The sequence below is a fragment of the Saccopteryx leptura genome, chromosome 6 (genome assembly GCF_036850995.1).
Source record: "Saccopteryx leptura isolate mSacLep1 chromosome 6, mSacLep1_pri_phased_curated, whole genome shotgun sequence".
In the NCBI taxonomy this organism is placed as follows: domain Eukaryota; kingdom Metazoa; phylum Chordata; class Mammalia; order Chiroptera; family Emballonuridae; genus Saccopteryx; species Saccopteryx leptura.
The window spans coordinates 104,089,395-104,102,535 of NC_089508.1; the positions used below are offsets into that span (position 1 = coordinate 104,089,395).

At 36.3% G+C, this 13,141-nt stretch overlaps 1 protein-coding gene across 4 annotated transcripts in view; it reads left to right on the forward strand.

The window, feature by feature from the left end:
• Positions 1 to 13,141, forward strand: part of NPAS3 (neuronal PAS domain protein 3) — a 923,046-nt gene that overhangs the window by 286,557 nt on the left and 623,348 nt on the right. For all 4 annotated transcript variants that reach the window (XM_066343094.1, XM_066343093.1, XM_066343091.1 and 1 more), the window contains one exon: positions 11,222 to 11,466. In XM_066343094.1, coding sequence (XP_066199191.1) covers positions 11,222 to 11,466 — 245 coding nt within the window. The remainder of the gene's footprint in view (positions 1 to 11,221; positions 11,467 to 13,141) is intronic.

A 13,141-nucleotide genomic window follows, 5' to 3' on the forward strand; every position in this document is an offset into this window, starting at 1 on the left:
TTTTAGTTAATTATGTCTATTTCACAAAAGAATGAAGGCAGCTATAGTCCAATGGTTTGCTCATAGAGATTAAGTAAAAGTATGTGATTTTTTGCAGTGTTCACATGACCATAATAACTTTTATTTTTCCTACTTAAAGATCTTCAAACTTGTCAAAGCATGCTTTTTCCTTTTTAGATTTCTCCTATCAAGCTTGAAAATTTTTGAAAGCTTTCTTTCACTTAGTTGTGTTTTGAAAAATGTTTGAAATTACTTTTAAAGAAAATTAAAATGAAAAATTTTCCCTCTAGAAAGGTCATTTGAATTTGAATTCTAGAGCAATTTATTTTGGGTCTTAGAGCAATTAAAAGCAAATCTATCTCCTCTAAATTGGAATATATTTATAAGCCCCCAAAACAAGGTTTTTATTGAACATTTTATTAAGAAAATAATTTTTCATAGCAATTACAAAATTTTTTTGGTGATTATGAATCAAATAAAACTTTATCCTTGACTTAATTGTCATATAAGTAAAATAGAGAAGTGGGGAATCATGACCTTATTCTGTAGAGGTGACGGAGAGCAGTGAGAGGCTGAACTTGAGTTATCTTGCCCAGGTTCAAATTCCAGCTCAAGTCATCTTTGGCTTTGGGCAAGTTACTTTCTCTCTCTGTACTTTGATTTTTTTATTTGTGAGTTGGGGCAGTGTTACTTGCAGGATGACTTACTGTCCTGTTTTGCCCAGGACTTTCCTGTTTTTAGCCCCAAAAGTCCAGATTCTGGGGAAGTTCTCCCTGAGATGAAAATTGCCCCATTTTCAGGGATGGGTGTGTGGGGAAAGTGCAAAACCCAGACAGCCTGCCCCTCCAAAGTGGCTGAAAGCAATGTTGTTTTTAGTTTCAAATGTATCCAGCGAAGATTATCAACCTTCCATACTTGTGGCTCTCACCCCCATTGTTGATTTTTAGCAGTAATGAATAAAATGAGATAGTGTTTAAAATAGTTAGACACTGGCTAAAATATAGTAAGCATTCAAATTAGCTGTTATTGTTAAGGTCGATGCTATTCTGTGGTGGAACTGAATAATCTTAATATCAGAAACAGTATGTGTACTTTTCTGCTACGGATACTATGAAAATTAATACTGTAGTTCCTTGGAGTTGTAGAAATTCCCGCAGCTGGGAAGTTGCCCCTCGGATGGTCAGTAAGATGTCTTGCTGTGACAGGGTGCCTACCATCCCCTCCCATTTTGCCATCTAACAGAGATCTCCGCCCCTCCCAGTATTTAGCAGTAGATATTCCTGTCAGTGTGTGCGTGTGAATCCTGTTGCTGTTCATGGAAGTTACACATGCGTGCTCACCATGACGGGAAAGCCTGTATCCCATGTTGGGCAAAAACCTATGATCCTGAATCTCTTTCTAAACTCCAGACTCAGAGCAGGACAGGGAATTGTTGATTTGTCTCTATATTAGCGTCTTCAATTTCCTCTTAGTTGGAGCCTGCACCCAGATTATTGTAACTGCAGAGGATGAACATACAAATCAGATCTGGATGCATTCCAGGAAGGGCTCAGCGCTTTAAAAGAAAAAACAAAACATAGTTCTAACTTTTGACAAATCACATACAGTTGCCTAAGAAGTCCGGATTTGCTTCTGAGGTTTCAAATTTGCAAAGTGCACTGCTGAGAAAGTGAGCGAAGTATTCACCATTCCTTTGGCATGCGCTTGAGCTGACTGGTTTAATGTATAGGACAGATAAATACTAGGATAGTGAAAATTCTGAACCAGTAGCACAGAACCTTCAAATATAGTATCTTACCCTTATTCGGGACATTCATTTTTCCCCAAGAATTCTTTTTAATGTGTAAGACTTCAATTTATGTTTAAGAACTAGTAAACTATAGCAGTTTGACAGCCATTCACATTGAATTCTGTGCATTAAACCAACAGCATTCTTTTCCACAAACATCCATTGTTAGGACAATGCTCTCAGACAGAATTTATGAGAAATGGAATTATGTTACCAAGGAGATAGCATTTACTATAATGAAGAGTAGATCCTAGAAAATGGCCCCTTTTACAGCAGCTCAGAGCAGAGCCACAAAAGCAATTGATTGGTCTTGGCATTTAGTCTTATATCAGCTGTGTCATCCATAGCTTCAGGAGTGAGAACACTAATCTAAAGTGACATTTCTGTTCTGGCGGGCTTTTCTGTCCTGATGAAAGCAATTACTTCATTCCTAAATGATAATTTGCAGGAGTTTCAACCACTTTAATTGATAATTTTTTTTTTTTGTTCTGAGTTCAATTGTGAAGTGATTAGCTGATTTGGTAAATAGAAATTTAAGGTGTGAAATATACAAGTTGCTCCAAGGTAAAGAGCTATTTATTGGGTGGAGAGAAATTACTTGATAAAGCTGCAGTTTTCCCATTATTATGAAACTGCCAGTGGTATGGCTTAAAGTTCTAGGGGGAAAATGAAGAACAAAACACTTTGATTCATGAGGTTTTTGGCAGACACCAAAGCATACAATGAATAGTTTGGTCTTGCTGTGGTTCATTCAAGGGTTATTTGAATCAAGGTGACCATTGGTTCAAAAGGATTGTGCAGAATTCTCAGCTTTTTTATTACTATTCTAATGACTCATTCTGGAATTATATTCTCTTACTTAAAGTGTTAAGAATAAAAATGCTCATTGGCTAAAACCAATTAATTTAATTAAGTTCAAACATACACAAGGCATCTTCTGAAAATGAGGAAAGGCCTCCAGTTGAATGGCTTTAATTATTCTTTTGATCTATTTTACCACAAGTCAGAAAAAAATGGGTCATGGTTATTCAATCAGAATATATTTTAGAAAATTTAAGAACATATCTTGATTTTGATACTTTATCAAATATTAGTTAGCAGTTGCAGATTTTTTTTGACATTTTTTAAGCAATCAGTTTCATGATATTTTCTTACATAGGGAGAAATAATGGTTATTTCACATGTTAAATGAGAAAATAAAGCAAGAATGAAGGTCAAACTGATTTAGCACATCAAACAGTCTTTGTCAGCCAAGCTTAATATATCCTGAGTTTGTGGAACAAATGAAATTTTGCTGCTATGTTACACTTTGCTTCCAAACAACCATTACAACTGGTTTTATATATTGTGTGAGCATCAGACCATCAAACAGTGCATCTTTACTGACGTGTTGCTGCAGCGATGATCTACAGCAGCAATCTGCCATTTATATAAGGGCAAAATGTGCATCTATATTTAGTTGTGAAATTGGCCTATTATACTCTTGATGTTTACAGAGGCTAACATAAATTAATGATGACAGCTATGAGCAGTGCATTAGTTAAGCAGCAGAGTTCTTACCTTGAACTTGAAGGTTCCAGTTTTAACTTCCAGCATTTACTGTACTGCTTTCTTCATACATTAAAGGAAGGTTACTGAAATTATTGCCTTTTCTTGGAGAGCATTAAAAGACTCCAATTTGCAAGCTATGTTGTGCATAATCCTACCAGATAATAGTTGTTTATGCATTTCTCAGTTATAATACCTTGTAAGAAAGCTGATATTTACAATCACGAGGGAAAATACTCCTGAAAGATATTTTTCTTTGCAGTAGGCTGATTTGATTGACTTTGAACTCTATGTGATGTCAGAGTGTGCTAGGTTGTTTTATTGAAACTAATGAAAGAAAAGCAAGCAGTGCTTATAGAATCTTTACCTTTTCTCTGGGAAGGCTCCTCATTCAGCTCATGTCAGGGCACGTGTAGGTACTGGAGGAACTATAGATTTCATCGTTAACTATGACTAGAGATCTGACAAGTATCCAGGTGTTCAAAGGTCCATGAGTTAAAATGCTGAAGTCTTTGATGAATTTTTGATGGCTGCATTTTTAATACAGGTCGACCTTCTTCCTTTGAGGCTGCATGCCAGATTAATTGATAAATAGTAGAAGTCTGTAGTACTGGGTTCTCCTAAGCAAAACAAGTAGGAAAATCCATAAAAACCTGCCTGCCTGACTCCTTAGCTGCACTTTTAAAAGGTAAAATTTAAAGTGGTTCTGACCCTATCTTTCCTTTCCCCTACAGTTAGATGGCCAAACCCTGCCATGTTCTTTTACATGGCAGGAATAAATTATTGTATTCTACAAGATTATATGCAGATGTTAAAATTTAGGTGTAGAGAGGGCATTTCCATGTATAGATAGTGTGCATCTATCAATAATGTCCATATCAGATGCTGATATTAATATAACTATTAATTATTTTTAAAAACTGAGAAAAATCTGATTTGTGAAGAAGACATTGAGGGGAAGAAATTTAAATTGGCATGCTCCTGTTGTTCCTCTGTGGTGATGATTCTTGTTGCTCTGCACCATACTCTGTAGATCTTAGAGATATTATTTCCATAATTATCACAACCATTTCTGTGAAGTAGGAAACAAAAGCAACCAATTTTGCAAAGCTATATTTAATCATCTGAAAGGATAACTTACCTCTCTTAATTTAATGTTATCAAATCTAAATTTATCTGTTTGGTTTTTTTTCCACCATGAACAAGTGGCCCAATAAACATTTGGCATCCTTATCCAGCTCTGTGGCAGCTTCTGTGATATTGTGAATCATGAATCAATTTTATAATACTGGTTTGGTGATCCTGGTTGTGCCTCTTCTTCAACTTTTTATACCTATTTGAAAAATTTTTTTGCTCATTTCAGCTCAAGCAGAATTTTATGACTCAGTGTTGACCCCACTGTGGAGCCCAAAGCAGTCGGTGCTGGTGTATTCCCAACCTTCCCCATCACCAAAATTTCTGTGTGAGCTCTCCATGGTCCTGGAATTGGGGCTGTGTCTGACCTCAAGGAGAAATTTTACATTGTGATGTTTTGGAAGATATTTTGAAAGATCATCTTTCTGCATATACTCTATCTAAATAATAATTATCATTACAAATTTGAAGCCTTCCACAGAAGTTTCACAATCTTTCTCAGCAATCTATTCTCTTCAATTGTTTGAATGTTCAGTTTTATGTATAAGCAAATTTACTTATCTTGCAATTGAATGCCATTTTTTTTATAATTTAATGAACTAAAAAGTGGCCTCTTTTCCTAGGACAGAAAATAATTTACTTAAACATTTACTCTTTCATTAATGAAACATATATATATTTAAATATATAAATATATATTTCATTAATATATAAATGAATAAATATATATTTATATTTAATTTATATAATAAATTAAATATAATTATATTTAATTTGAACAACTCATCAAGTACAGCTATAATACACAACATATATATCATAGGCATTAGGAGTACTAGAATGAAAAGTACATATCTCTGCAATAAAGTAAGTTTATTTCATATAAGTACATAATGTGATATGTCAGAACCAGTGAATAGGAATCATACTGGTGAGAACAGAGTGTACATTATAACTGAACATTGTGACCTCAAAGCATTGGACAATCACTATGAAAAGAGCTTAGATTTTTTATTAAGCACATTTTACATAGTGTTACTATGTTCCAGGCACAGTTGTAAATGTTTTTATAAGAATTAAATTTAATTCCGACAAGCACCTTATGAAGCAGATACTGTTATCCTCCCATTTTATACATGAACATAACCGAGACAAAGTAAGTTAAATAATTTTCTTAAGTTTACAGAATTAGGAAGTTATAAGACACAATGTTTAAATATAGGCAGTCTGACTCCATGCAGTTACCCTCTGCCTTCTGTTAGTGTGAAAGACACGCCGAGAAAGGCATCAGACAGAACTCAGTAGTCATCGTCATTTGAGAGGACATGCTAGGAGTTTAAAAAAAAATGGCAGTTTCAAAGTTGTTGTCAGACAAATGAGGCCTTTGGTTTTATATTCCTCTGTTTGATTTTTACTGTCACTTCATGGGAAGTTAAATTTATCAAAGTGGAAATCATAAATGGCAGTAGGGAAAGGAATTTGAGAGGACAATGAGGAAAGCAAACAAGAATTTTGATTTATAGAAAATTTAGAGTCAACAAATGATGGTAGAAACAAAGCTTGGTTAAAGAAAATTATAAAGAATTATGGAGAAATAGGATGGTGATCAGATGTGGTACTAGGATTGCAACAGTTGATCTTTTTCCCATGTAAGTTTTATATTTATTATAGTAAAAGTTATTGCTTATATTGCCTGACCTGTGGTGGCGCAGTGGATAAAGCGTCGACCTGGAAATGCTGAGGTCGCAGTTCGAAACCCTGGGCTTGCCTGGTCAAGGCACATATGGGAGTTGATGCTTCCAGCTCTTCCCCCCTTCTCTCTCTCTGTCTCTCTCTCTCTCTCACTCTCTATCTCTGTCTCTCCCTCTCCTCTCTAAAATAAATAAATAAATAAAACTTAAAAAAAAGTTATTGCTTATATAATATTTACAATATGGCAGACATATAGCAATTTATGCATATTAGCTCAATTTCTCCTCTCAAGAATCTAATGTAGATATTATTAAAAGGTCCGTTTTCCAGATGATGAAATTGAGGTCTAAGGAGGTTGAGAGAACTACAAGGTTGCCCACAACCTTGTGTAGTGTGAATACCCACAACTGGCTACAGAGCTCACACTTCTAGTTTCTGTGCTCCAAATTTAAGGGTGGGACTATATTTTGGGAATTTCTGAGTCTTTCCAATTTCTTAGACTTCCTCTCTGTCGTAAAATTCTGAAGTGAAGTCTTCCACATTTAGAGTTTACACACTATCATAATTGTTAAAAGTCTAGAATTGGCCAAGGAATTTATGACTTTGTAGTTCGGTGTACTGCCATGGAAATTCTCACAGGAGTCATTCCAGTGGTCCCAGGAGATGTGCCAAAAATATTCTGTTTGTCATCCTCATTTTATAAAATGATAAAATTGAGGCTCAACTTTGTAATTGAGAATCACAATGGCTGCAAATGGCCAAGGTGAGTCTGCTAACTCCTTCACCAAGAGGACTTTAAATTCATAAAAATATTTTTAAAAATCCCTTTACATTCAACATGTACTTTCATTACCAGTAAAAAAATTTTAATTGCTTATTATCTGTTCTTAAGGTATAACTTTAGAATCTTGTAAAAATGAAGAAACAGATTAAATAATATCACTTAAACCAGGAATACCTGTTTAGGATAAATTAATTCTGGTATCACCAATGACAAAAAAGGGGGAATTTAACTTTATAAATCTTTAAGGGGAGATTCTAGATACTAGATCATTACTCTTTTATTTGAGGAGATAGTACACCTAAAGAGAATATAAAAATCATTCACTATCTTCCTCTAAACATGCACATATACACACAACTTTGTATAGGACTTCCAAATTTTCCTTCCGTCTATATCCATATATTTGTGTATCTGCCTTTCTTTTGAAATGGCCATTAATTTTTTTTTGTTTTTAGTTGGCTGGTTGGTGGTAATGATTGGTGAGGTTAATAATAACCCTCACCAAAAAGGGTTAAAATTTTGATTTGCTGAGGAATAAAGAAGTCTTTACCTCCTTTTATTCAGAGCCTTAGTGGAAGGACATGAGAGAAGTTGGAAGTTTGAGCCCAGGGAGTAACTTATTGTAGCTATGCAGTTTAATCATATTTTAGATGGCAGAGATTAGCACGACATTTACTCATGTATAAGCAATCCATTCTTTCTTTAGAGTTCTATAAATATATTTTTTGGTTTAGAACAGAATATATAAATATAAAGTTTATTTTAGGTTTTAATGTAGTCCTTAATTCATTTTGAGAATTGCTTATAACTAGGCTCTACTTCACAAAAGCAGGCAAAGGATTAATCCATGATCTGTGTCATTGTCTTAAGGTCCTTAGCTTCATCTATTCTGTCAGCCTCTCCATAACCTCTACAATCCTTTGACTGTATTTTATTGCTGTTGCCCTCAAAACCAATTACTACTTATTACAGACCCAGTGCTATCATTCTGAAAGTATTCTGAACTATGGTGTCTGCATAATGATGTGGTATGGGAGTCATGGAAACCCTTTGTTATTGAGATTATGGCCAAGAAGATTACTCTGGTCGGGTAACTTGTGTTAGAGTAAAAAAGAGGGGGGGAAGAGAAGAGAAAACAAGAAGGTGGGGCAGGAACACATAAAGTCAGTTGTGCTCAGTGTTATTTTAGAGAAGTCAAGTGTCAGAAGGCAGTGCTAGGCAGTGCAACAAAAGGAATCAGTGTCCACGGATGCCCTTTCCCTGAATTGATAATATAGGAAGCCATCTCCACTCTACTAGGGTTTGGAGCCCATTAGGTTTCTCTCTATAATCTTGGGCTTTCCTTCCCATAGGATTAGATTTTTTTCCATAGATTATTGATAAACCTGTGCATTAATATCAATTTTAGAATAATCACCTAATTCTCTAGTTACTTAAGCTAAATACACTCCCAGCATGAATATTAGTAGTATTAACTAGATAACAGACGAGTCCATTTGTGATTATTTGAGTGACATGTGAAAAGGAATATTACATAAATCATCCATTAAATCTACCTTCAGAAAGTGGTCTCCCAAATTATTGCCAAATTGTAAAGTGAGTCCCTGCTCCTTTATTGACAAAATGATATATTTTAATGGGCTTGATAAATTTTAAAACTTTAATTAGCTAACATAAAATTAAAACATAAAATAAAATTGGAAATGCCATGTAAAAATTCAGTTTCTGTTATCTAGAAATAGGAAAACCGAAAGTCTGACAGCACCGGCATGCCTTTGCCCCAAACTGCAGTGGGCTGCCGGCCCTGGGCTGCCCCTTTCCGGCCTCTGCCTGCAGCTCCCTGGTCGCTGTCAGGCAGCTGCGCTCATTGACGTGCTCTGCCTTAACACAGCCAGCCCTGGAGTGACCCTCTGCTCTAGAGCTCCATCATAGTCACTTACCCGACCAAAAGAAATTGTAAGTTCAGCCCACCTTCTGGAGCAGTGTTTGGTTACAGAAACACAAAGAGAGCAGAGCCCTGAACTTGAACTACTGCACTCTAGAAGTGGCAGAGAAAACATGAAAGGCTGTCCTTTTGGCACAGGTGACTACTTAGGTGGTGTTAGATAGATTGCCTGTGTTATAGAAAGGTAGGCAAACAAATCATTCTTTTATCTTACGTTGGCAATCTGGATTCCGGATACACTTGGTCAGATTTTAAGGCTTCTCTCACTTTATCTACATAATTTTCAACAAGGCAAACTGATCATTTAAAGAATTGAATGGAGACCAACTATTGTAAACTATTGGGAAATAAGTGTCATAACATGTCTTTTTCTTGTAAAATAGGGATGTGTCTGTCTGCCTGAAGTTATCACCCAAAATATTAAGACAAAGGTTTGTCACCTGAGACTGCTGTGACTTTGAGAATGATAGCAGTATCTTGTGTAGTTCTGAAAAACACAGTAGTTAGCTAATGTAGAATATTTTATTACTAGAGTAAACATGAAACTGGTTGGAATATTAGTCTAGCAAATATTTGACTAGAACATTATGGTATTACTTAAATTACATAGATATTTAATAAGATAATTTGTGTGTCTGCAGTGAACACAGTGTTTACACCATGAACAATATAAGGTATGCTGTAATGTGATATGGAATGCTATTGTTCACACTATGCTAATAGAGATTGGAGCCATACTTAAGCTCATTCAAATCTATTCCTCTGGTCTTACCTCCTTTCTTATTTCTTTTTCTCATTATATTATAATGGGAAATCAGAATGCTAAATTCACATATTTAAAATATCTTCAGAGTTCAATAAAATGGACACTTACAAATATTTTAATAATATCTGGATACAATAACTATTGCCCAATTACCTCTCATTAGTGTCTAATTTTGAATTTATTTCTTGTCAGACACAAAACAGAGCAATTCAGAGCAGGTAGAATTCTGTCAAGTTGCTCAGGCAACTTGAGTTGTGCCAAATTCTGCCCTCAGCAATGTGAGCAAACTTCAAACAGAAATGCACATAAATAGTTAAAGAAAAATACTGGATTCTACCTGTTGCCTCTTCTGTGAAGTAATATGTCTATAATGTTTATAAATTTTAATAACCCAGATAGGGCTTTATCTTTCAACATTCAATTTATATTATCCTAAAGTTTGACTTTTCTGGGCAATGTATTTTATCCTCTAGTATTTTAGAGACTCTGTCTATCCATTAATGTATATCCATTGAAGAAAGGAAGAAAGTATTCTCTTACTAACTAATTGCCAGCACATTTGTAAAGTTGCATTGAAATCTTGATCTTTAATAGGATGTTTCTTTATCTGACTGAAGATCTTGATCCTTACCGAGGGCTAAAAGCACATCAACATTTTTTTCTTTTTCTTTTTTTTCTGAAGTGAGGAGCGGGGAGGCAGACAGACAGACTCCTGCATGCGCCTGACCAGGATCCACCCAGCATGCCCACCAGGGGGTGATGCTCTGCCCATCTGGGGTGTTGCTCCATTGCAACCAGAGCCATTCTAGTGCCTGAGGTGGAGGCCATGGAGCCATCCTCAGCGCCAGGCCAACATTACTCCAGTGGAGCCTTGGTTGTGGGAGGGGAAGGGAGAAGTAAACAGAAAGGAGAAAGGGAAGGATGGAGAAGCAGATGGGTGCCTCTCCTATGTGCCCTGGCTGAGAATCAAACCTGGGACTTCCACACACTGGGCCAACGCTCTACCACTGATCCAACTGGCCAGGGCCTCCCATCAGCGTTTTATTTGTTGATTCTATGAATGTGTTTCTGTGTTTGTATTTACCCTTTTTTTTTTCCAAGATGATAATTAAATTAAATTTTTCAAAAATGTGTCCTTTTGATGGCTTAAGGTTCCCCTGGGACAATAGTTAAATGAACAAAACCATTAGCTTGAGAATAGATATGTGAAGATAAGCCCAGTCTTTTAAATGGTTTATTGCTGACAACATCAAAAATCATCTGTAAATCTTATGTTTGTCCTTGCAACAATGAATGTATATTGATGCATCGTCACTTGAAGGAAAAGAACCTAACAAGCAAACTTTTTATTCAGTGTACTTGGGTTTATGGCATATAAGTCCAGAGGTAGAATTTACAGTTTTAGTGGAGATTGTCTAGAACTCATGATACCTTGCTCCCTAAAATTTTGCAGGAGATTTTAGTAGCTTTTTGCTGGAAAAAGAGGAAATAAAAAGAAAGCAATTTCTACCTGATGAAAGAATCTTATGTTCTAAACACATTTTTTCACTTCTTTGATTTCAGTTTACAAGCATTGAGAAAGGAAAAATCCCGAGATGCGGCTCGCTCCCGTCGGGGAAAAGAAAATTTTGAGTTCTATGAATTGGCCAAGTTGTTGCCTCTACCTGCAGCCATCACCAGCCAGCTTGACAAGGCGTCCATCATTCGACTTACAATTAGCTATCTGAAAATGAGGGACTTTGCTAACCAGGGGGACCCGCCGTGGAACTTGCGAATGGAAGGCCCTCCACCGAACACTTCAGTAAAAGGTAAGTTTTAAGCCTCTGTTCATTGTGGACTGTGGTGGTCTGTAGGTATCTCTAAGATGAAATGTTTACCGTCATCCTTTCTTCTTTTCCTGCATATCAAATCCTTTAAAGGGATACAAATGTGGAAATCTGAACTCTGCATGAGAAAGACACCATGTGAAGGTGAAACAAACCTCTTCTATTTCTATTTTCTTTAAAAAAAAATCTGTCAGCCTAAATATTCTATCACTTTATGTAAGGTTTCAGAGAAATGAGAATGAAATGGCTTACATTAACGCGCTTCATGGCTTTAATTTAAGTTATGCTAATACATGCAAATTTTTATTGATGGGTGGAGTATGAGAATATTTGCTAAAGGGTAGAGCTAATATTTTGTCTTTAGTAAGCAAAGAAAGGAAGGGAACGAAGTCCAACTATAGCAGGCATTTTGAGCAATCTATTGACTAATAGATCAAATAATCCATGTATTAATGTTTCAAGTGTCTAACATATTGCCTGCATGGTGCAAATATAAACATAGACTTGACCTTTACATCTTTGGTGCAGTTACCCTTAAATCATTATTTTAAAATTTTAGGCCTGCCTGACCAGGTGGTGGTGCAGTGGTTGAAGCATTGGACTGGGATGTGGAGGGCCCAGGTTCGAAACCCGAGTTTGCTAGCTTGAGCCTGGGCTCAACCTGCTTGAGCGTGGGGTCGCTGGCTTGAGCGTGGGATCATAGATATGACCCCATGGTAGCTGGTTTGAGCCCAAAGGTTGCTGGCTTGAAGCCCAGGATTGCTGGTTTGAGCCCAAGGTAGCTGGCTTGAACAAAGAGTCACTTGCTCTGCTGTAGTCCCCTGGTCAAGGCATGTATGAGAAAGCAGTCAGTGAACAACTAAGGTGCTGCAATGAAGAATTGATGCTTCTCATTTCTCTCCCTTCCTGTCTGTCTGTCCACATCTGTCCCTCTCTCTGTCTCTGTCACCAAAAATAAATAAATAAATAAATAAATAAATAAATAAATAAATAAAATTTTAGGCCTTATTCACTCTGATAATTAAGAGAGATATTTTCTTGTGTGTTCCTGTAACTTCTATATGTATGTTATTTCTAGCATTTTAATATGAATGCACGTGTTTATCAATCTGTATGTGGTGTTGGTCACTGGTGTTATAACCTTAAGTGTGTGTTATTCAGAGCATAAGACTGTAGGGCTCTACTAGTTTCTTATGTCCTAACCTTGTATCTAGACTCCTAAATAAAACTGAATGTTTGGCAGAATTTCAGGCAACTTCTTCTAGGGAAAGAATTATATTCTTTTGTTACATGATTATACCTTTGGAGAAGGGCCTATATTGTTGGATGTTGTAGGAAAGGGGGCTAGTGAGGAGCTGTAACCTCATAGCATTCAAGTTCAGATGAAAGGTCAGAAGCAGCTGTTTACAGTTCTATGCTCAGAGCTGTGATCCTACATGTGTGTGTGCATGTGTCAGTCTGTTCAGGCCTTTGCCATTGCTGCTTAGGGTTTGTGTTTCTTACCGTCTATGAGAGAAGTAAACTTAGAATTCAAATTGGCAGAAGTTCTTTTTCTCTGGAGGGGCAAACATTTTCTGTAGTGGGCCATGTTGTAAATACATTAGGCTTTGGGTGTTAGCTCAACTCTGCTGCTGTAGCATGGAATCAGCCGTAGACG